The sequence below is a fragment of the Nipponia nippon genome, unplaced genomic scaffold (genome assembly GCF_047370975.1).
Source record: "Nipponia nippon isolate SJK-2023a ecotype South Korea unplaced genomic scaffold, ASM4737097v1 scaffold_2, whole genome shotgun sequence".
Taxonomy (NCBI): Eukaryota; Metazoa; Chordata; class Aves; order Pelecaniformes; family Threskiornithidae; genus Nipponia; species Nipponia nippon.
Window position 1 is genome coordinate 27367308 of NW_028262336.1, and position 23917 is coordinate 27391224.

The following is a 23917-nucleotide window of genomic DNA, read 5'->3' on the forward strand; positions in this document are numbered from 1 at the left end:
GTGTCTTTTTAGCAAATGAAAAAAATTAGCTCCTAGATGTTGCGATAATACAGGTAATAAATGATATATGCCTATTTCTGTGCCAGCAATTTATAATTGATGTTCTGCAACGTTCTCTGCTTTACAGCTGTGCAGATTATTCCAGCATCTGTACAGCCTGCTACCCCAACCACCATTAAAGTAATAAACAGCAGTGCAAAGGCAGCTAAAGTACAGAGAGCTCCAAGGATCTCTGGGGAAGACAGAAGTTCCCCTGGGAACAGAACAGGTATTGTCTCCATGATTTTTAAATGCAAATGCAGTAAACACTCATTAATTTGAATTACAGTTTTGTAGAACACCTCTTTGTCACTCTAAATGTGAAGTCCATAGAAGTCCATGTGGTATGAAGCGAACTGTAGCTACAAAATATATCACAAGCCCATGCAGACCTGGCAGGTTGGTTAGCTCACACAGGCACTATGTTAATGTGGTGCTACAGCTTTTGAGTCCTGCGGTAAATGCAGGAAATTGTTTCTCTTCCTATCACTTAACAGTCTGTGCTCTCAAACCACTGCATAGCATTTATTCAAGCTGTTGACTTCTTTCCTCTTTCCGTTTGCAGAAAGGGTAGAAAATAAACTGTATGTTGTAGAATCCTAGCCTAGCTACTACTTGCTCTACTTGTACCCCTCCTCCTCCTCCCTGCAATGTGGTGACTTTAGAATTTAGCAAGTTTCAGATTTCTTGTTTTGTTAAATGAATGTACCTTCTGGAAAACTGCACTCTAAATCTGCAGTTTATTTTTGGAATTACTGTTATTCGTACGTACTCTTTGATTATTAATAACTCATCCTAATTTCTTTATCTTATATTTTCTTGCTGTCATTTTTTCTTTGATTCTCTCCACTGTTGTGAATTTTTTTGTTAAATCCTTTCCTCTCCTTCCCCTCGAATTTTTATTTGTTTTAAACTCTCCATAGAAGTCTATTATGATGTCATTCAGGATTCTTAGGCCAAGATTTTATTGGCTGACATTGGTGGGGAATACTCTGTGTTTCTCCCTTTAGACATTAGGTCTGCTATCTGTATCTCATTGAGAATGTGGGAATTTAACTGCAGGTACTTGAGTTAAAAAAAAATCTTAATGATTGGACTTGAAAGATGTTACACTGTTGTAAGCTGAAGTTTGGGAGGTCTTTTTGTATTTCTAATATTTCATGTTGAAAATTGGAGATTAAACTGTTTTTTAAAAAAACAACTTCTATTATGTATGTGTGCGTGTGTGCATACCTGAAGAAGAATAAGCAGCTCTTGCTAAATCTGTTCTATTTTAGGGATAGATATGTGTCTAAATGACTATGGGTAGTGTTATGTATTTTTTTTTTTTTCCCTAAGTTCTAGGGACAGATCTATGAGAGATCTTGATTGTGTTTTTTCTGTGTTCGTCAGTTTCTTTTTTAATAGATTAATACCGATGACTTTGCAGGAAAATGTTTACAAAAGAATAATTAGAAGAAATTAAGTGCAAATTTTCCTTCCATCACATATTCTATGTTGGTCTGCTTTAATATGTTGGTTGAAAATTTTTAGCTATGAGGGGAACATAAAAAGGACTAATTGAAATGGATCTTGTTATTCCTATTTCCACAGGAAACAATGGCCAGATCCAGTTGTGGCAGTTTTTATTAGAACTTCTCACGGACAAAGATGCTCGGGACTGTATTTCTTGGGTTGGTGATGAAGGAGAGTTTAAATTGAATCAACCTGAACTGGTTGCGCAAAAATGGGGACAGCGCAAAAACAAACCCACGATGAACTATGAGAAGCTTAGTCGGGCTTTGAGGTAAGAAACTTTAGGAGCTGATCAGGTATGAAGTGATGTGCTTCCCTGTGGCTACTTTATTTTTAACTATCATAATGCAAGACTTGCGGCTTTTTTAATAAAGGAATAAACAGATCCTCTGAAGCTACTCCTTCCCATCAGATCGTACTAGTCTTAGGAGCAAAATATTTGTTGGGGTTTTTTCTTTTTTTTTTTCTTTTTTTTTTCTTTTAAAAGAAGCTAGTACAATAATTTCCTGAAAATATATTTTTCTTTTTTCAAAATTATTGAACACTGACACGATGGTTAATTTAGGTCGCTTACTTTCGGAAATATATTTCTTCCAGATGTTATCTTCAGCATTTATGCTTTCAGTAGTGTGCCAGACAATACTGATTATTGGCAAAAGATACAGAAATATGTGAATACTGTGAATTACTGACTTATTTTTATATTTTTACAGTTTACTTGTTCGTGTTCCTCTTGCTCTTATGGTATAAAGCAGATACTTTCCTGTAGTTACATAATCATTAGTAGTTTTCTATATGTAACAATTTTTTTTGTATGTAGCAAAACTTTTTCTAAGTTCAAATATTCATTGATCCATTTGATTGTTCTTATGGTAGGGATGTTAAATTGAAAAATACAGTTGACAGGTAAGTTTCAACAGTTGTGATTCCAACATAGTGAACTTTTATCACTCAAGAAACGGAAGCGTTTCGGGCTGTCTTCATTCCATCCTGATTTTGTAGTTTGACATTGTTAAAAGGGACTTGTATTATTGAATCACTGTAGGTGATGTACTTGAGGAGGGGGAAGAATGCAAGTACCTGAATTTTAGTCTTTCTTTCCCTGATTATTTTGGCCTCTGGAATCATTTGAAGATTCATCCACATTCTCAATCATTAAGATTGAACTGCTGATTTCTTATTCTGATATGGTTAAATCTATTTCTCTTGATTAGTTTTCAAGAAAGGTATTTATTACCTAACCCTGCAAGTTGTTTAAGCAGATTTAGGAACTCTTTTTATATGCGTGAGTTTGCATATTAGTTGAAGTCTGAGATCTAAGATTTACTTTTCAGCATTTCCACTTTTGGCTACATTATTTTTCTTAAAAGGAAGTAAACTAATCTAGCATTTTTTTTTAAAAAATCAACTTCTATTTAAAAATACTGCTATGAGAAGTGATGGTAAAGTTACCATATTCTGGCTTTTTTTAGTCTTTTAGGGAGGATTTAAATAACATCAATATGCATAATGCTGAATGAGTACTTTCACTGGGGGAAATCGAAGTCTAGAAGACCATGAATGGCATAGAGTCAGTAAAGAATGATTGCTCAATATCTTGTTTACATGAACAGGAGGCATCAGAAGAAACTGGCAGACACCAGATACACAGCTTAACTATACCCTTTCGTTTCTCTTGTAACTTATTTAGGCACGGTATTGTGGACGCCAGAATTATTTTATGAGTTTGAGAGGAAAGTGGACAAATCAGTGAAAAAGAAATATTTGGATGATATTAAGTGTGGAAAGATACAACTTCTAGATGTTTCTGAGCCCCAGAGCACTGAAAGCAAGGAAGAGCATCGACACATGCTTACTCTACTTCCATGCTTTTTCTTAGGCATTCTCTTTTGGTCTGTTGAAGTCTATATCCTGTTCTAGATAGATCTTTAGTCTGGTCTTGTATGGCTGTTCTTGCATTATTTATATACTAAATTAGAACGTTGCTTTTTTGGTAGGATCACAGAATCCCTTGGGTGGGAAGGGCCTCAGGAGGTCTCTGGTCTAATCTCCTGCCCAAAGCAAGGCCTTTCCAGCAGAGCTGCTCCCCAGCCTGTGTTGTTGCAATACCATTCCCATATTTCCAACCTGTTTTTGTGAACCTCTGCGTTTGTGTATGGAAGGTATATGTGAAAACTTTCTGCAATATGAAAATTATGTAAATGATGCTAATGGTTTTTGGGTTTTGTCAACAAACTCCGCAGAAGATCTCAAAGGCAGCTGAAGAACTTCAGAATAATGTTCTTATCACTGGGACGTTAAACAGATGTCTGCATAGTAATTTGGATGAATCGCTATTAGAGAAGTTTTGCATTTATATTTTAGTCACAGAATTACAGAAATCGCATTCCTCAAAATGTTGCCATTTTGGCAGCTGCATCAATATTGACATGTTTTCTAACACTTGAATGTCTGAAGGGATATTTAATGCCTCTTGCTACCCCCATGAAAAAGACTGTTGCCAAGCTGAAGTTTTATTAAATCTTGATATGTTTTGTTTACTAATGTACTGAAATTAGTGTGTCAGTTGTTGGTTAATACAGAAAACGATGTTGATATTATTGAGAAATGTGCTAGGTCTTCTGCCTAGCTGTAGGAAAACCAGGCAGTATAGAAACTAGAGCCGGGTGAAAAACAGAAGAGCAGCTTTTTTTGTTACATACACCTTGGTAAATTTTCTAAAATCAACATCTGTTTAGTTATCCAGTAGGAAAGTGAGACTTGAAGAAAAATAATTAATCTCCTGTGTTATTCTGAAACGAAGTTTTCATGTGACTAGGAACGTTCCAGTAACTAAGGCTTTGTAAACTTGCATGGGTATTTATTTTTAGTTTTCTATATTTTTTGAATAAGCAAATGCTGTAACCAGAAATGCGTTCAACCTAATATTGAAAAAATCCTCTTGCCACATTGCATCAATTTTAACTTGAGTGTTTCTAGCATGAGATTTGGGAATCTTGCATGGTGTCGGGCCTTTGCATAAATGCGGACTAATTTCTCGTGGTCCTTTTCCTTTCTGATCATATCAGTAATGTGGACTAAATCATTTGAAGAAATTTATTCAGCTTTGTAAAGCATTTTTCTACAGCATTATTTTGAGACAGGCATTATCATACAGGATTGTACAATTAAAGTAAATGCTTGTACAGAGTTAAATAACTTAAAAAAAAAAAATTTTGGCCAGTGGCACTTGACATATGACATGGCCACATTTTACAAACTCTGGCTTTCTGCAGGTGCTTCGTATTGACCCAGGTGAGCAGAGCTCCCAGTTCCCCAATTTCTCTATGTCCAGTATCCTGTCACATTCAACATGAATGCCTGCCCAGTGTTCCCACACTCCAAACTATACTGTATTTCACATGCGAGGGATACACCAGGATATCTCTCATCCATCCCCAATTTTGCCCAGTACTGCAAGACTGTACTTCAAAGCTGAACATAAATTACCATCTCACCCTCCAGGCTACAGGGTTCATCTAACCTATTATAACTGACCCTCATTGCCTCACTAGGAGGCTGAATGTGATGGACACCATACAACAACAGATCCTTCAGCTGGTGCCAAGAAGATGCTTTGGAGGATAAGGCTGGCGTGGAGAAGTGCTGAGTAGCAGTGGAGTAGCAGTTAAGAACAAGCATGATGATGTGGAGAAGAAAGCAGAGAGGAGTTGAGGAAGGCACAGGTGTTAGCTTGGGGGGTGGAGTGAGGAGAAGGACTGAAGAGGAAGCTTTTCTATAACTATATGTCATTCAGGAGAAAGGTGAAGGAGAGCTTTGGCAAACGGACCAAACTTTCTTTACCCACAGAGCAATAGCAAGCTATTTTGACCATTCTTGTACTCCATAACAGACCTCTGGCTTCTTGCATGATATCAGTAACCAGCAGGCTTGCCAGCATTTTTTCTACATAGCCTAGCTCTCATCCTGTCATGCTTTGGTCCTGTTGCTTAGACCCTGTCCCTCAAAAGTAAGAAATTAAAAGGCTTTTTTTCAGAATTTGAGGTGTCTAAAGAAATTTGGTTGGATTCTTACTAACTTACCTCTTTTCCACTAGAGTTGGGAGACAGAAATTAGTCTTTTAATTGACTTAGTTTTTCTGGTGAATGAGAATCATCTTTGCTTTACAAGCATGTCACAAAAAGGATTGACTTATAGACAGTCATGAAATCTGGGCTCATTTGTACTACATTTGGATGACGGTTTTGAGGAAATGAAATTGTGTGATTCTTTGTTTATTTGGTTGGTTGGTTTTGGTTTTGATGTTTTTCAAGCTTTTTAAGCTCATCAAGTCCAAGTTATGTCCCAGCCACTTAGGTTTTCTTAATGAGAAATGTGACATGCGTTCTATTAATGGCTGCAGTGAGACAAGGTCAGCAGCAAAACTGTAAAAGTCTAACTTTTGTTTTATTTTATCATCTAAAGTTCTACGATGGTCTCTGGAATACAGTGGGTCGTATAGACTTTGTTATCTTTACTGCATTTCTGCCCAGTCTGATAATTCTTTTGTGACACAATGTAAAAAGTATTCATAGTTAGAGAAGTCACTTTTAGTCGTAAGTAAAGGCAAAGGATGTAGTTTTACTAGCACGTGAACTATTTAAAAAAAAAAACCAAAAACAAACAAAAAATGCTTTTATAGTTTTACTTCCATCTTTGAAAACAATAGGGAGAGAATGGCTGCTTTAGTATCGTAGAAACTACAATGCTAATTTTCACGATGTTTCCAACATGATTTTTTTCCTCAGAAAAGCAGAGACAAGAGTAAAGAAAGCAAAGGACAATAATGAGGGGGGAGACAACATTTTCTTTTTAAGGCAAAGCACTATATAAAACTTATTCCCTGCCCCCCCACCCCCACCCCAGGCTGTTTCTAAACTGCTCCAAGACTTTAATTTCTGAACTGCTGCTTCCAACTGCCTAAAAATAATTACTATGTTTTGTTTCTCCTTAATGTATCAAGGTGCAGGGACAATTTTCAATCCTCTTCCCTTTTCTCATACAAGAAAATGCTTAAAAGGTATCTTGGTATGTGCAATTATATGAGAATCTTGATGAGAAAAAGGTTCATATTTTGGCCTCCAAGTGACCTTAAGTAAATAACCGATGCATATAGAAATTACAGATGCTGAAAATTTACATTGACTTTTTTCTTTTTTTTCTTTTTTTTTTTTTTTTCTTTTTACAGGTATTACTATGATGGAGACATGATCTGCAAAGTGCAAGGCAAGAGGTTTGTGTACAAATTTGTCTGCGACTTGAAAACTCTCATTGGATACAGTGCAGCAGAGTTGAATCGGTTGGTTACAGAATGTGAGCAGAAGAAACTAGCCAAGATGCAGCTCCATGGCATTGCACAGCCAGTTACAGCAGTGGCGCTCGCTACAGCATCCCTGCAAACAGAGAAAGATAATTAAGCACTAGGACCTGAAAGTGGGAGCCTGAGGCCTCTCCTATATAACCAGAGCAGTTGCTGCTCTTACCTTTATCAGAATTGGAAACTTCTTTTGTTTCTTGACAGTACAATATAGAGCATGATTTTCTATAAAGAACTGGGACTCGCATAAATTTGGATCTTTTAACAGCATATATTTCAATATAAGTTAAGGGATCACCACAACTTCTGCAGCTTTGCGTCAGGGCCTCTATGGTATGCAATCTGAAATTGGTGAGAAGGGTTGAACTGGTCAGCGCTCTGTGTCCAGAGCCGTACAAAGTAATTTTTGCAAGGCTTTTAACAAAAATGAAGTACCTACAGCAAGCAGGCTGATCAGTTGTCTGAACTCAGTCCTTTCCAGTCTTTTGTTCTCTGCTGAACTACCAAATGGCATTTGATGCTTTCAAAGTTAAATATGTTCATTATCCTCATTTAATCAAGCAGAGCCGAAAGACACATTAAACATTACAAAGTATCAGGTTCTTAAAATAGCTTCTGTGTTTATAAGCAAAGGAAACTAAGACTAGACTGAACTGAAGATCAGTGCTGAAGAAGGAGATCCAGGTTTAGCTCTGGCTTAGGTGAAAAGCCAATTATGAGTATTTCATTGTAACATGTAGATAATATGCATATATGAGGGCAAGTACTTACCTGTTTCGAAAGACATTGTTAACGCTAGCCACTTAGCAAAAAGCGAAGACAAACTTCTTCCCCCACTACCACCCCCCATCAGGTCATTTGAAAACTTGGAAAAAATAGCCCTCACCCAAAGAGTAGTTTGTTTTGGTGGGGGTTTTTAATGCTCTGTTCTGCCAGGTGCTTATACCTGCACGGTAGTCAACCTTAGTAACTGAAGACTTAAGTTAATCACAGTCAGTAGTCCCTGTTTAGAAACAAAATGCAAGTTGAAAATAGTTTTACAGAGAACTGAAGTTTGATTTCCAAATTATTGTACAGTCTGACATATATTAAAATACAAAGATGTATTTTTTATTTAAAATTAATTTCTTTTTGAACTTCAAGGGATGTTTTTGAAGCTTCATAAGCCAAATGCATGCTCCAGAGCTGGGTGCAATTTGAAGTCTGGATGATGAATAGAAGTAGCTGGAATGTATCCTGAATTCTGAGCTATGGAGAGTGCTTCATGCAAACTTATACTTGCAGTAAAAAGTAGGCTGCAACTTTTGAGCTTCTGTACTGATGCCTATTAGACTGTTTCTTTTGATGGCTGAAAATGGTGCAATTTTGGGTTTGCTTTTGCCCCTTCATGTTATTAAACAGTATAAATATTATGTCACCATGCATATTTTCCAAATTTTTACAGGTGAAACCCCCTCTGGTAACACTTCACAATTAAAATGCAAGTGTATAAGGGAAAACCTTTTATTCTGTGAGGGATCGAGCTACTCTTAAACCTTAAATCAAAAGTGCTTGTGCAGTGAGGTTCTAAACATAAAATGTACTTATACTGAGTAGCGAGAGCACTGGACTGTTGCTCTTGATCTGAAAAGGAGTGGCCTTACTCGCAGGCAGAGGGCAAAGAACACAGAAGACTCCTCTTTATTTTAAAGATGCATTGAGGACAAAGCTTTTTGTTTATAGCTGGATGTTCATCTGCAGATAGTTTTTGCTTAACTAGAAATCTTGCGTGTGGTTCTAGCCTACTTTTTTCAACATCACCGCGATTATAAATTTTTTTTTGACATGTTCTTTCAGTAACTCTTAATATCATTTTCATTCTTGAGCTCTTAAAGCACTCCATCTACTCAGCATGCTGTTTTTATTGTTTTTTTTTTTTAAAAATCTGAAGCCCTGAGCAAAATATGTAAATGCATCTGTCACGAGAGGTCGACCATCAATCCATTTATTAGTGTTACAGTAGTCTGGTTCCAGCCGTTGGCAAGTGTTTGAGGTGACTTGTGCAAATAGATGCAGGTTTGCTTGCTAAAGATAAGATGAAGCTGATAGTTCAGTGGCAGCAACTATGCACTGCGCCATTACTAAACAGAAGTCCAATACAAGTCACTAGTTTTATTTAGCAGAGTTCATGAGAGGCCTTTTTAGTTAAAATACAGTATAAAAAGAAGAGAAGCTTAAAATACCGGCTTTCTAGATCACACTGGGCTGTGGGAGGATAAACTAACAGCAAAATCAAAACGTGGTTTCAATACTTGATCCCCCTGAATGTTCTTGTTACATGATAAGCCCTCTAGGGGAGATCTGATATCACACTTTCTTTGTAAATACCTCCGATGATTATTTTGCAGCTTTTCAGTAGGTATGGTAGTCCTTTGGGTTCTTTGTTGTGGGATCATCTGCTTTTCCGCTGTGTTCTAATTAGTAAAGAAGGAATCTTTCAAACAGTATAAAATTACTGTCACATTTGCTGTAGCTGAGGGGAGAAATCTGTGACTAACTTGATGTCTTCAATAAAATAAAAGATGTAGAATATATTGTCAAAGGTTGTTCTGTTGCTGCCAGAAGGAGAACATAGAAAGAATATTCCCAATTTTTTGTAAAACGGAAGGTTTTTTGCATACTTTTTACTCTTTAAATAAAGACACTTATACTCTGCTAATAATTATGTATTTCTTTTGTGTTTTGCATTTTTTTTGGTAATTTTACATGAAACAATTATTTTCTATTTTTACTCTTGATAAAATATTTGTGCATAAAATGTCAATATAGTAAAATAAAAATGTTATACAGCTAATGCCTGTTGACTTCTTAATTTTTCAGGAATTCAATTGCAATGTCATTCAGGTGCAGCCGGTTTAAAGATGAATACATGCACTTTATTCTCATTCCTCTTAAGATCACAAGCTCATTACAGGAAGAAGGCAGACTGTCTTATTTTTCTGAAGATGCATCCTCTTTGGTTCAATACTTGGCTACGTGTTTCTACTTTTAATCTGGAACTCGGTGTCCTTCATTACTGTAACAGCTTTCTTAACATCTTAATTGTAAGTCTCAAAACAGTGCTTTGATAAAAATAATGAAGGAAACCTAACAGTAGGACAAAATGGAGCCCTGTAAAATAGTTTTATGCCTTTAGGAGTATTTAAATTGGAAAGGTTCATGTTGATGTGTAATCTTTGGACATCGTTTCATTCTTGCAATAGCCCCGCTTACTTCATGTGACCCGCTAACTCAATTGTTAGTACTGTCCTTGTTAAAAAGAAGATAAAATTCTGATTATACTGTTATTATCTTATTTTTAAATCATGTCTCGATAGAAATATTCTCACTATACCTCTGAGCTCCTCCATCTGGACTGCCAAATTCAAGACTGAAATATTTTGTCATCTTTAAACCTACCAGATCACTTGTTTTCAAAATGTTTATGTTTAGCTCAGCAGCAACAGCATGTAATGGACTGAAAATAATTTTTCAGAACATTTCAGTAATTTGTTGGCCTTCTTTTAAAGTACACTTACAGGTGTTCAGTATCTTACTAATTGAGGACCTTTTCTTTGTGTTTATAGTTATTAGTACCTTTATGCCAGTGAGTTTGTTTTGGGATTCCCATTCTCAGACTGAAATTTTTATTGGAACAATATAAGGAATTACAAACTTACAGTTTGCAGTTATCAGTCTTGGGCAAAATAAGCTGACGTGGGGCTCCATTGCCTCACAGTGAAAGAAGGATGATATGAGGTCCATTGACATAGGTTTATGGGAATTTTTCTTTTTTTTTTTTTTTTTTTTTAAAGCAGCATGATATGAGATGCATTTGCACAGGTCTACAGGGAATATTTTTACTGACTAGACTGGTGGGGTTTGTTTTTCAAGATCGTACATATTCTTAAAGGTTGCGGTTTTGATATAGCTATATCAGGACTTCTACAATATATTTGGGTTGATATATACTATATAAGTTTTTTCTTTTGGAAAAGTAATTCTTAATATGGATGATGCTAAACAGATTACTTAATAATTAAAGGAGAGGAATGATTGACTGGTTTTGAGAATCGTAATGTGGGACCCAATACATTAGACATATTGTGACTGAATTACATTTTGCATCATCATTTCAGGATTAGAGCCCACAGCATCTGATCAGGCACCAAACTGAAATTTTATCATCTTGTAATTTTAGAGTATTGACATCCTAGCCATTAATAGTTCGAAACTAATGTTAAAAAATGCTGAGGAGGGAGAAACAAATATTGAGTGTCTGCCTTTATTTCAAATTGTTCTTTACTTGTGGAACTGGTCTGGAAACCGAAATTAAATGGTGCTAATGGCAGTGGTATCAGAAGAGGTATCTGTAACCCACGAAACAGTTCTCATTTGCCTGAAGAACCGGGCGAATCGGTTGTTGCGTTTGTGGTTCGTGACACACAACGTCCAACTTGGGTCTTTTTGCAGGTGGTGTCACCGGGACTGGCTACGGTGGGAAAGAAAGAATCCAAAGGTAATCAGTCATCGGTCATAGTTGTAAGCAACTTACTTACTTACGCAGTTACTTAATAAAAATAAAGGCAGTTTAAAAGAAGAGATAACTGTGTCAGAAACAGCTGAAATCCTCCCGCAAATAGTTGTCTCATTACTAGAAAGCTGAAACTACTTGCAGTGCGCTGGTTTTTAATTGCCCAACAGTTCTTGACTTATAAAACAACTGCTGGACAGCAGATAGTAATCAAATTTCAGTTTGTTCTTTATAGTCCTTCTCAGGTTGCTGGCATTGAAATGATTGTTCAGAAACAGCAGGAACGGTGCTTGTTTATTTTAGCACAGCTTTGGTGAGTGTGAAAACTTGGGGCAAAATTTGATTTTGTCCGTTGAATTGCTTCAGGTATTTGCTACTAATGATCTAAATGAGCTGGGAGTCTTTCGTATTACAATATCCATTGTCCGTAACAAGATCTGATATCTGAAGACACATTTTTTTTCTTACCTTTACAACCTGCCTTGTAACCTAAATGGAAGAAATTAGCATTTAGGAGCTGTATTTCTAGTCCTATGTGGGCTATGTGCCAGAATTCACCAATCAAAGTAGAATACCCCCATCTCAGTAGACAAAAAGCAAATTATATAAATTATATAAATTATATCTATTGTAATAGAATATGTAATATATATAAATTATCGATTATAATTGAAGCAAGCATGGATGACACTAAATAAACTGTTTCTCAGAAATTAGAAGATTTGTTGTTTATTTGAAATTCCTCCCACTTAGGGAAAGGTATTTTGGGATGAAAAAATGTTAGTTAGCCATTTCCCCCTTCACCCCAGTAAGCTAAGCTTTTTCCAATATTCTCATTTTCAAGGACTCTGCAGGAACTGCTTCATGGGAACTGGGTTTGCAAAAAGCTTCAGCTGCAGAAGACAATGAGAAACTGGTAAGTTTAAAAAAAATCTTGTAAGAGTGAAAGCTGCAAACAGCGTGCATGGAAAAAATGAGTCTGGAAGAGTGAGAATGCAAGAGGAGATTTAATGAGATTAACTAGGGGGAAAGACACCCGCAGGGTGCAGTTCTTTAAGCTTCAGGGTTAGGACAGAAAAGAGATTATTTTTTTTTTCCCCATTAAAGCAATGTTTTAGTCCAGAAACTCAAAGCGGCATTATTGCCCAAACAAAGCATGCTCCCTGCCTCCTAAGGCACGCCAGCGTGTTGGGCTTCACAGAAACTGCCCCATGCAGGAATCCCTAATACCCGCCTCAGGACTTTGATTTCCCAACTGAGATCGGTGAAGAGAGCTTAGAGACAGTTGGTGAGGATGCAAAACTCACTGTGTAACTGGAATCTCTACTGGCTCTCGTCCACCAAAAAGAGCTGAGGGAGGCAGAACTGATGGGGTAGCAGTTTGGCTAACAACCATAAATTAATAAGATGACCTGAACTGTACCCAACAAGGAACCAGAAGCTGTAACAGGAGCTTGAACTTGTCCTCAGGAATAATTCACCAGGCCTAAAGTGAGCTCTATGAGAATGAAGAGGAAAAAAAAAAAAATCAGCTGAGGAGTACTTCTAGTGTAGAGGGTTTTTTACGGAGAAGAGTTGTGTCTATCTTTCCTGCTCTACCAACTTTTCAGCCCATGGGCCAGTTACATATAAGGAGTTACAAGCAACAAATGTTCAGGAGTTCTGTGAAACTGAAGGGCTGAGAAAGTGCGATCATGCTCAAATTGGTGTGCCTGGGTAGGGAAATAAAGCATAATTCAGCCTTTTTGCAATCAACAGTATGCTTTTGTGGACTGGCCACTTGCTGAATTTTGTTCAGCTGGAGACGCAGGAAAAAACAGAAGAGAGCTGCAATTGATGGGCACGCGTGTGTTGGGATGGAAAGGACTCTCTTATTTTGGAAAACAGGTTTCAACAGGTTTTCATTAGTTTCATCGTTGCTCCTGAAATAGTCTGTCAAAAGGAGGACAGTTCTTCGAGGATGGCCAGTAACCAGCTAGAGCGCAGTACCATACCGATAGCTGATTTATGACACTAAACTGAAAACAGCAATATTAATTTCTGAAAACAGTTGTAAAAAGCTTATAAAACAAGACAGCTAGCAACAGAGAGGAGTTTTTCCCTGGACTAGAAGGTGAGCTAGACCAGGCTGGAAGGTACAAAGAGGACAGACGGCCTTGGCCTGGGCCCTCTGCCAGGGGAATCGAAGGGACTGGAGTACAACTGGCTTGCGTTGAGGGACTGAACATGTCCTCACAGAGAAGTGCTGGGGAGGGGGGTGTTCCCTTAGCTTTGCTGGGCCAGAGAGTATTGGGCCCTTTGGACTTCACTGTCTGGTAGACAAAGCTGAAACAGAGGAGTGCTTTTATTTTTTTCTTTTTAAGACAGACCTGGCTGAAGAGAACAAACTGAGGGAAGAAATAAAAACTTCTTTCTTAGAGGTGCAAAGCTGCTCAGAAATGTCGACTGTGAGGCTGGACATGTTCTTTAATAGACTGAATATAAATGCAGGTAGAGCATTGATGTTGGCTGAAGGTGCAGGCAAGCCAGAGGGGAGGGAAACAGAGCCATCACTGAAAAACAAAAATACAGGGAAGCAAAGAAACGCCTGACTCGGCCAAAGCAGCTCTGAGAAAAACACAGCGAGAGCCGTCGCTGCTGCTTGCTGGCTGGGAGCAGCCCAGTACTGTACGCCAAGGGACTCTCTCCTGTTGGCTCCATATCTCAGAGAGCCTCTGTAACTAAACCAGATGGTATTAGGGTAGTTCTTGATTATATCCTTGCTAGCTGCTGACCAAAGCAACCGACACTGATTATCCCCTTGGGCCAGGAAGAGTAAGCAGATAAACACAGTTTTTCCTCTTTCATTTTCAACAGTGTACACCTAGAAACGTTTCTTCTCTCGTTATCTGGGTTTCAGTGAAGGGTTTTGAAAAACCTGCTCTGATGAAACTTTGGGCATCCTGTGCAGAATTATTTTCAGTATTGGCTAACAGATATGTCTGGTGAACGGTGATCCTGGGGAGCAGACAGCTTCCAACAGACTGTTATATTACAATGTGTCATGGTTTAACCCCAGCCGGCAACTGAGCACCACACAGCCGCTCACTCACTCCACCCCGGTGGGATGGGGGGGGAGAATCAGAACAGTAAAGGTGAGAAAAGTCATGGGTTGAGATAAAGACAGTTTAATAGGTAAAGCAAAAGCCATGCATGCAAGCAAAGCAAAGCAAGGAATTCATTCACTACTTCCCATCGGCAGGCAGGTGTTCAGCCATCTCCAGAAAAGCAGGGCTCCGTCACGCGTAACGGTTACTTGGGAAGACAAATGCCATCACTCCAAACGTCCCCCCTTCCTTCTTCTTCCCCCAGCTTTACATGCTGAGCATGATGTCATGTGGTGTGGAATAGCCCTTTGGTCAGTTGGGGTCAGCTGTCCCAGCTGCGTCCCCTCCCAACTTCTTTTGCACCCCCAGCCTGCTCGCTGGTGGGGTGGGGTGAGAAGGAGAAAAGGCCTTGACTCTGTGTAAGCTCTGCTCAGCAGTAACTAAACCATCCCTGTATTATCAACGCTGTGTCCAGCACAAATCCAAAACGTAGCCCCATACTAGCTACTGTGAAGAAAATGACCTCTACCCCAGCCAAAACCAACACACTCTCCACCCCTTATTTCATACCATTTATGTCATGCTCAGGTCCCACACTATCCCATACATCCTCATTAGCCACCACCCCACAAAATGCCCACTGAGTTCATTTAGCCCATGACTTTGGGCTCCATCTGTGATGGTGGTTCCTGAGGACAGGAGAGGTGGTGTGTTGCGTGGAGTTACTGGGCACCAAAGCCAGCTCAGGTCAGGTCACTGCTGCACCGTTCTCCTCCATTGGTCCAGATGGTTCCTGATATAGTAATTCCCATAACATGCAACTCAAATCCCGGGTTACAATGATTTAAAGGTTACATTACGATCTCCATTACAATCTCCAACCCTGGCCCCTTTGGGCCACACCATAGGGTTTAACATTGCAATGAACTCCTCCCCTTGCCCCTGCTCCAGCTTGGACTCCTCCACAGACTGCAGTCGCTTAGGGGTGTATTGTGACTGTAGAGGTCCTCTTGCTACAGAGAAGCATGATGTAACGCTCTACACTTTTCCACTGCTTGAGCTACTGATCACAATTTCCTTTCAACCAGCAGCAAAATTAACGTTTGGCCAGATGCTGTTCGCTGCAGCGAAATTCACAAGCTTCATACCAACTCAATCTGACTTTCATAAGTCATTTTGGAATTACTGCAGCTATTTACTCCAATAAGTGCTTTGCTCCTTCCCTTTCCTTATATCACCTTGGAAGCTCTTCAATGAAATGGAAGAACTAAAGGCAAAAATACTCCTTTTTCCTGACAGGGAGCGTGCTAGCTCAGCACCTGTCTTTTTACCAAAGGGCATTGGTGCCAAAACAAGTCCAGGAGTGATGTTCTCCAGGGAAGCTCAGCTTTTTCCCCTCTCCCAAAAGGCGTGCTGTGTGCAAACTGGTTTTCACGGAATATTTCCATTGTCTCTTAAATTAGCTTGTGTCTAGAAAGTATGTTTTCCTGTGACCTTCAGGGCAATCAGTTTTCTATAGGAAAAAGGGGCAATTTCCCTTTGCAAGGCTTACCTTAGGCAATGAAAAATGCCTGTCACTTGCTGGAACTACAAACCTTTGGTCACTAAACAAAATCCTAATCAGAAGCCCTGCTGTCAAGGTTGAGGTGGTTCAGCAAATCAGTAATAGATTTGAGAGTAGCAAACATCATAGGTGTTACTGAGTAAGAGCTCATACAGCTTCTTTTCCCAAAAGACGAGCTCAGCTGCACCTATGGTGATTTTTGGCTGAAAAAATTCCGTAAACATTAGTCTCCTGCCCCAAGAAAAAGAAACCTTTTTTCAATGCTGATCTGAGTCTCTGAGGATTTCTTTACCTATCTTCCTCTTTGAGAAGGATTTCTCCAACTTCACCTATCACATATGCAGAAATAAAGTATGCCTGCTTTCTTGCCAAAGAAAAAATCTTGATATATTTCCTGTTCATCTGTGTATGCCAGAATTGTCCAAGGTACTTTATTTTACAGCAATTGTTGATATCTTTCAGAAAGAAATATAGGCCTGATTTATGCCCAGACTATATGAAACACATTAGGTTCTTGCGTAGTAATATGTGTTGCCAGAAGCAGAAATTATTATAAACATGTGTTGAATCACTTAGCATTGTGTTGCAACTGCCTTGCCTTTTAATGAGAAGCCTGTAGTCTTAATATAACGTTAAAATACAATTACTACCACCAGAAGGACTGAAAAAAAAAAATCCTATCAAGCAGCCAGCCCTTCAGTATGATAATTGCCACCTCCAGCCCCCATGGGAGCTGATGCTGCAGCTTCATTCCTCCGTGACTGAAAGAGAAAACCCCAATGCGCTCAACTCTGTCCTTCGACGAGGCTGGCTGCACTGTCGTGCTCTGGTTTTCTCTTGCTCATTTCATGTATGAAGAATTTACAGTTAAAATGAATAATTAAAGTACAACTTCATTTGGTATTAATCTGGGTAATGCTCTTGAAGAGGGGGGTCATTGGTTGCTTTCAGATTATGGAAAGTTATAATTTGCCTGGGATTTTTGGATTTCAGAAGAACTGAGGTGTTCTTCTGTGCAGCGTGGGGGGAACTTGCTTTTGGGTGGAAAGAAACTTCTTTAAAATGAAGTTCTGCTCCAGTACCAGCTTTTCCCAGCTGATGTCACTCTGGCAATGAATTCAAGCACACCAGACAGAAAAGCAGCACTCTCTATAAAATCTAATGATGCTCCTGAACAGAGAGGACACTCATCCTGGGGGCGTAGGAAGGAGATGTATTAACACATATGGCGGAGCTGAAGGCTCAGCGTGGGCACCGGCTCGGCTGCTGCTGCAGCTTGGCCAGCAGAAACGGCGTGATGACGGGACCACTGACCACGGCCACCTGCTGCCCTTGGGGCTCTGCCCTCGCTGGCCCCCTGGCTCGCGGTGCCATGCGGCAGAGGCCTCTGCTGCAGCCTGGCCTCCACCGCTGCGGGGCTGGGGCTGGGTGGAGGCCATCGCCCGGCAGCCTGGTTGGTAGCCCGTGGCCTCTCTGCAGGAAATAGGAGAGGCGGCCTGTGATTGCTACGGGTATTTGGCAGCTCGGCAGGGGAAGTTTCTTCTTGTCCAGATCTCAGTAGAGTCATCAGGCATTCGTATCCCAAGTACACCAGTGCCAGCCAAGAAACACGTGAATGATACTGTCAAGGGTGTGGAGAATATTAAATCCAGAAAAGAGGTAATAGTGAATATGCTCCAAGGCTTTGCATGTAACTTGGTTGTATTTCACATCAGAACAAAGACTGGAAAAATCTAAGATGATAATGTGTAAATGCAGAAAGGAGCATAAAAAAACCTGGAAAGCAAGTGAAAAAGATTGATAAAGTCAAAAGCAAGGAAGTAACTAAAAATGGGTAAGCTTAGCAAGTGAGACGTGTAACGTAACACAAGATTACCAAGTAATGGCAAGTAGCAGGATGTTGAAAAAGAGGGAAAAAAATTAATCTTCTATAATTGTTGTCAAAACTCCCTCTTATGTTGCCAAAATAAGACCATGACACATGGCAAAGTTCCCTGTTGAAGACAGCCTCTTTTTTTTTTTCCTGTGAGAAAGAGGTTTGTGTTGGTTAATGACTTAGCTGGGTGTCTACAAAGCACCAAGGAGGCGGGGACCACGGTGACAAAGCACTCTCAGGGCCCCCGCTCTGAATTTGCAGGGAGCCTGGCACGACTGCACTGAAGAGCATGAACCACTCACTTGTCTGTATTGGATTTTTTTTTTTAATGCTGCTTCAGAGCATTTTGTCACAAAGTCCAGCAGAGAGCTTCCCATTTGCTGCTGCTGCACCTTCGCCTTTCTGAAGCTGCCTGGTTGGGTTGCACCTCCCCGGGGGGGATGCACGTCCCTCCTCCTCCTCCTCCCCACCACCTGCAGCTGCTGGCTGTGGGCAAACAGCTTTTGCCTTCCTCACTGCAGGCCAGACATGTCTTCCGGGGCAGCAGGTAGTGGATGCAATGAATCAGCTGAAAATGGTTATTTTCAACCCAGGCTTTTTCCAAGTATATGAAAATGACTCCCGTCCTTTCTAAACAAGCACTTTGGTTGTCTGCTATGACGCACCCCAGAGATGGTTTGTCATGGTTTCTGAGCTTTGAGCTGAATTACAGTGAGGATGGTTAGCTGAAGTAAGATTAAAATCCCAACGCTTCTCTCCTCCCCAGGGGGAAAGTGTCAGGCGGTAGCATTCATACCAGCAAAACCACTGCAGACGGAGTCCCTCTCTTCACATATGATACGGTGGTGCATCAACAACACTCTCCTCGCGATGATATTGATTTTTCTCTGACATTTTCAATGGTGTGCTTGAAGCACTTCAACTGAAGTAACGCAGAGGAAAAAAAAAAAGCTGTGAGGCCATAGGGTCTATGTGCCTGCTGTGTTACAAAACTCTGCTCCCATGTATTTGCTGGAGAGGCACTCAGATTTCCCTGTGACAGGGAGTGTGGCTGCAACTTTCTCTCTGCTAACCTTGGGTTGTTCTCTCAGTCTCTTGCTGGTAAAATCCTGGGTGTATGTGCCTGACAAGATGGATGGTGGGTATATGTTCTCTTATGTGCATGTACAAATTATAGGGAAATTAACAGAAGATTGCAGTATCAATAATTTGAATTAAAAAATTAGAATGTCATCTTTAAAATTCCTACTCACTTGTGCTTAATTCCAGCTTCCTAATGAGCTGTTTCTAAAGATTTATGATTTTTTTACCTCTGGCTTCAAAAGCAGGGCCTTTTTTATTAAAAAATCATTTCCGTTACGCCATCGCACAACTTGGTGGTTTAGCGCCGAGGCATGGGAAGCAGGGGGGTTACTCTAGGGCTGCCGCTCGCAGAGCAGAAGAGAGGCCCTGGCCTGGTGGCCAGCCGCTCCGCTGGCTGAACCTCTTCTCCTGAGCGAGGCGAAGCCCTTGCAAAGTGCGCGGGCGCAGCCCTTCAGCCTCCAGCAGCCTTTTTGGGGAGGTGGGGGCTGAGGCGGAACCGCTGCCGGCTCCCTGCTCTGCCCTTTTGCAAGCAGCCAGCCGGCCCGCAGCCGCGGAGGTGAGCAGAAGCACGGGTGCCTCTGGCTTTCATGGGGAGCATCCCCCTGCCTTGTTTCTCCCCATCACAAGCGACCGAGGAGAGCGCTGCTTCAAACGGGTAATCGTTTGGGTGGCCGTCGCTGTCACCACCTGGATTTTATGCTTGCTGTGCTAAATCAGCGATGTGTCCTGGCTACAGCCTGTAGCCAGGCTCATGAGGCAACAGGATCCGACCTACAGTCCCCGCTGGAAAGCGGTACAAGAGGCCAATCAGAGGTAGCAACAGGGCATGGTGGACGCTTTGTGAAATAGTATTTTGATAAAAATGCTATTCTTCGCATGAAGGTAAGCCACAGCAATAAACTCATCCAGGTTAAAAATGACAAGTTTTGATGTTTGGGCAGATATAGTAAAAAAATATAAATTTACATGTATGAAAACATATATAGCAATTATATATGACATAATATATGACTACGTATACCTAATATTTGCATAGAACAGATAAATTATTTAAAATAACCCTCACAGTATGTTTTGTTGGGGTTATTTTTCAGCTGGATCAGTTCTGCAATCCTGTTAATGATGTGTCCCCGTGAGCTGTTGTATGGACTCAGTGGAGAAGACTGCATGGGGATAGAAACGTATACCTGCATGTGACAAGGGCCAGGCCCTGCTCAGCTTGGCTTTGCCACGGCAGCAATGTCTTTGGGAGCAGCCCCTGAGAGCTAGCACAGGGCTGGTGCTGTGAGGCACTCTCCCCTCTTAGCCCTGATCCCTAAAGCTTTCCTTTATCAGTTTACTGGAACTGCAATTTGTAGAGACACATGAAGGATCAGCTAACACCGCTATGTGTCATTAGCATGCGCGATATACAACTGCCCACATCTCCCGAATGCCGGCAGCTGCTAAAATTACACTTGGGCTCCAGTAACTGGCCTAGTGATGTTGCTAGACAATTGGAGGGGATCCTTCTCACCTCTGGTTTCATGAGAAGTGGTAGGCGGCTCGTCTCAGTGTGTTGGCACTGAGTCCTGCTCACGTTGTCTTACAGAGTGCCATGCTGCCGCATGTACAGCGACTGGAAGGAAAAAACATCCTTCTCCCCTCAGATGCTTTCTCCTTTTTTTTTTTTTTTTTTCCATTTTAAGCCCAGGCTAATTTTTGTTGTTATGAAATGTCACTGTGATGATGCCAGAGCCTATAATTCAGTAGCCAGTGGCAGCCACTTCTCGCATTCAGAGTTGGAGCCGGAGGCTGGGTTAGTGGATGCCTAGAGAGAAGTTAAAATGGGATAGCTATTTGCAGAGATTGATTCACTGAAGTGCCTCAGTAAGCAGTAATTTAGAGACACGGGAGTCTCACATTTTGTAACCATTATGGTTTAAGGAGCTAGAAGGTCCCCCCCCTTCCTTCAACCACCATATTAGTCTTCTTTTCTGTTAAAACTATGATATTTTTCATTTTCAGAGGCTTCCTACCGGTGCCTGCAATCACGCTGAACCCCAAGACAGCACATCATGGATTTTCAAGAATCCTCTCGCTCGAGACAAGCAAGGCCAACAAACTGAAATAGATGACTGCGTGCGTTACTTACACCGCTGCTTTCTGTTCGGCTGGTGTCAGCAGTCTACTCCAGGCTCCAATGTCAAGCAACATCAACAGACTGAGGCCATGCGTGAAGGCAGCATGGTGCAGAAAAACTGATACTCAGGCAAGTTCTCACAACGTCTGTAGGTTCGGGCTGCTTGCGTCAAAGGGAAGCTTGTTCCGCTTCAACTCTGACTGGGTAGAGGCAGCCACTACGGCAGCAAAGAGGTGTGAAACGCTGGCCTCATAGTCACGGGGAGCTAACAGATCCTGCTGATATCTTTTGGGTTCAGGCAGATTTTTGCATGTGGTGACGTGCAGGTATGTATCACTAGCATACTCAACCCTAAAATAGGAGGCAATATCCAGTCAAGGTTATCCTGTTTTCCTACAAGTCTATTCTTTCCGACAAGTTCGATGCATGGATGAAAGTCAGTAAGCCCCCCCCCCAAGCCTTTCTGAGCCTTCCAAGACCATTGCCTGCATATGCTAGAAAGGGAAACCCAAATATTTTGTCTTAGCAATCTGCTACCATATGCCTGAGAAGGGGCTGCCCAGCAAAGTCTTTGCTCCTGATACCTCTTAAAGGACATTGGTATAGCCTGATCCCTTCATCTTTTGCCTGGAGAGTATAAAGAAACTAAAGGCATAATGAAATATTCTTTTACACACACGAGCTGTCCGTGTAATACTTACTACGCTGAGATACCTGCTATGAAATTTGTTTATATTATTGAAAAGAAAGATACAAATGGTTTAGATATAAAGGTTTGTAACCAAGATTAATTGAACATTGACTGGATAATGCTGAAAAGACTGTGTAAATCATGGACGATAAATACAGGTTGCCAGAGAGATTGCTCCTGAAAGCATTTCCTGCAACTGAAATAAGAGAGCCCTGCAATGCTGTCAGGCAGCAGCCTGGAAACGTGTGGCCGGGGAACATTTCTGCAGGCTGCAAACAGAGTAGGTTTTCAGCCAGTGCCGAGACAAATGGATGAAGCGACCCTCGGCCCAAGGAGGGACCCTGCATCTGGGTGACGTGGATGCCCTTGGGCTGCTTTCATGACTGGGATCTCTGCAAAAGCTGTGTCCTGCCATAAGGAATTGTTCGCATGTATCTCCCAGACGCACTGGAAGGCACGTGGACATATGGAAGATGTCAGGAGTGCTTTTTCATGTCTAGCTTTCGTTACCAGCATCGAGGAAAGAAAATCAGTGGTTTTGTAAACAAAGGGGTGCCATCAGGAATCTCTCACCAAAGCAATTCACAGATGACTTGGCTTATGCTGGCTATTTCTTTTCTCTCTTTTCCTCTCTCTGAGGAAATTTGGCAGCTACTCGGGTGACCCTGATGGCGCACAAACGAGCCTTGCCTTGAACTTTGAATTATCATTTAAACCCCTGCTGGCACTATGCGTGGGATTTGACCAAAGGTATTAGCGAGCTGTTAGTGAAAATAGCAGTCTCCAGTGGGTGTTTGTTTGATTAATGAAACTGCAATACGGTTTGTTACAATTGCTGATTTTTGGTCGGAAAAGGCCCACTCAAGATCGGAAAATCAACGCTGCACTGTGACAGGTCAAGGACTGCCATGTGCTGCTAGACCTTACAAAAGGGAATTAATGCCTGATGCTAATACATCCACTTGTCTCCCCGTGTTCATGACCTCCAAAGTCCCCTGCAGTTATTAAGATGCAGTGCAATTTTTTCTTAAGTGTGTATTTTAAATTCAAGTGGGTATTATGGGCTCCCTGCGAAACAGATGGATTCCACACGCATGCTTGTCTGTGGAAACATCTGAAGTGTAAAAGGGTCCGTTAAATAAACCTCATTATACATCTGTCTGGTTGAATTTATTCAGGCCTTTATAGAGCAAGAGACATCCTGTCCCCCATTTTTCTGAGTTAGAGGACAAAAGGACGTGACCAAAAAGGAAAGAAGAAACTTTTCCATGTCAGCATCAATGCTGGCAGAGCTCTCCTTCAGATTTAGGTTTTCGCTAACAAAAATTTTATTCTCTGAAGAAAACACATGGGTTTGGCGTTCTCTGTCTCTCCCACTGACATCTCTGCGGGCCAGACTTTCTTTTGTTCTCCAAAAATGGAAATATTTCGCCTGAAAAACCTCTCAACGGGGAAAAAGGCATCTCCCAGCCACCTGAGTCGTCGCCGGAGGGGGGGAGCTCCCTTGGGCCCACCTCTCCTGTGCCTCAGCCCACGCTGCGGCAGCCAGGGTGGGAAGGCCGCCGCCGATGCGGGGCGCAGAGGCAGTTCGAAGCGCGGCCGCAGCCGAACGTGGCGGCGCCGAGGAGGAGCGGGAAGGCCCGGTGCCGGCAGCAGCACCGCTCCGTGGGACCTGGGCTGCAGCGGCTCGCGGCTCCGCCTGCGCCGACGGCCGGGCCTGCCGGGCTCCTCTGCGGGGCTCTCAGCGCGTACGCGGTCTGAACGGGCAGAGCGGGCGGCGCCGGGGAGCCGGGGAACCGCCGCCCTGAGGAGAGGCCGCCGGCCGCTCTCGCCAGCGGGGTGACGCGGCGGAGGCGTTGCCAGGAGCAACCGCGGGAGATTTAAAGGGCCCCCGGCAGCGCGGCGGGGCGGGGCGGGCCGGGCCGCGGCGGCGGGCGCAGGCAGGGCGCTGCCGCTGCAAGCGGGGGCTGCAGCCCGCCTGTAAGGAGCTGGGAACGGCGGGAGCCGTGGTGTCCGCCCGGCAGAAAGCTGCG

At 41.7% G+C, this 23917-nt stretch overlaps 1 protein-coding gene across 17 annotated transcripts in view; it reads left to right on the top strand.

The window, feature by feature from the left end:
• The window catches only part of GABPA (GA binding protein transcription factor subunit alpha), a 42616-nt gene extending 19586 nt beyond the window's left edge, over positions 1-23030 (top strand). For 6 of the 17 annotated variants that reach the window (XM_087759204.1, XM_087759201.1, XM_087759199.1 and 3 more), the window contains 6 exons: positions 128-268; positions 1633-1825; positions 6782-6826; positions 11402-11447; positions 12307-12378; positions 21079-23030. In XM_087759204.1, coding sequence (XP_087615330.1) covers positions 128-268; positions 1633-1825; positions 6782-6826; positions 11402-11447; positions 12307-12378; positions 21079-21315 — 734 coding nt within the window. In that variant the 3' untranslated portion in view covers positions 21316-23030. Of the gene's footprint in view, positions 1-127; positions 269-1632; positions 1826-3551; positions 3713-6781; positions 9744-9769; positions 9994-11401; positions 11448-11697; positions 11737-12306; positions 12379-13220 lie in introns of those variants that run through there. The other 11 variants (XR_015705148.1, XM_087759205.1, XM_087759206.1 and 8 more) reach the window with 11 other exon arrangements.
• Positions 23031-23917: the final 887 nt, after the last annotated feature.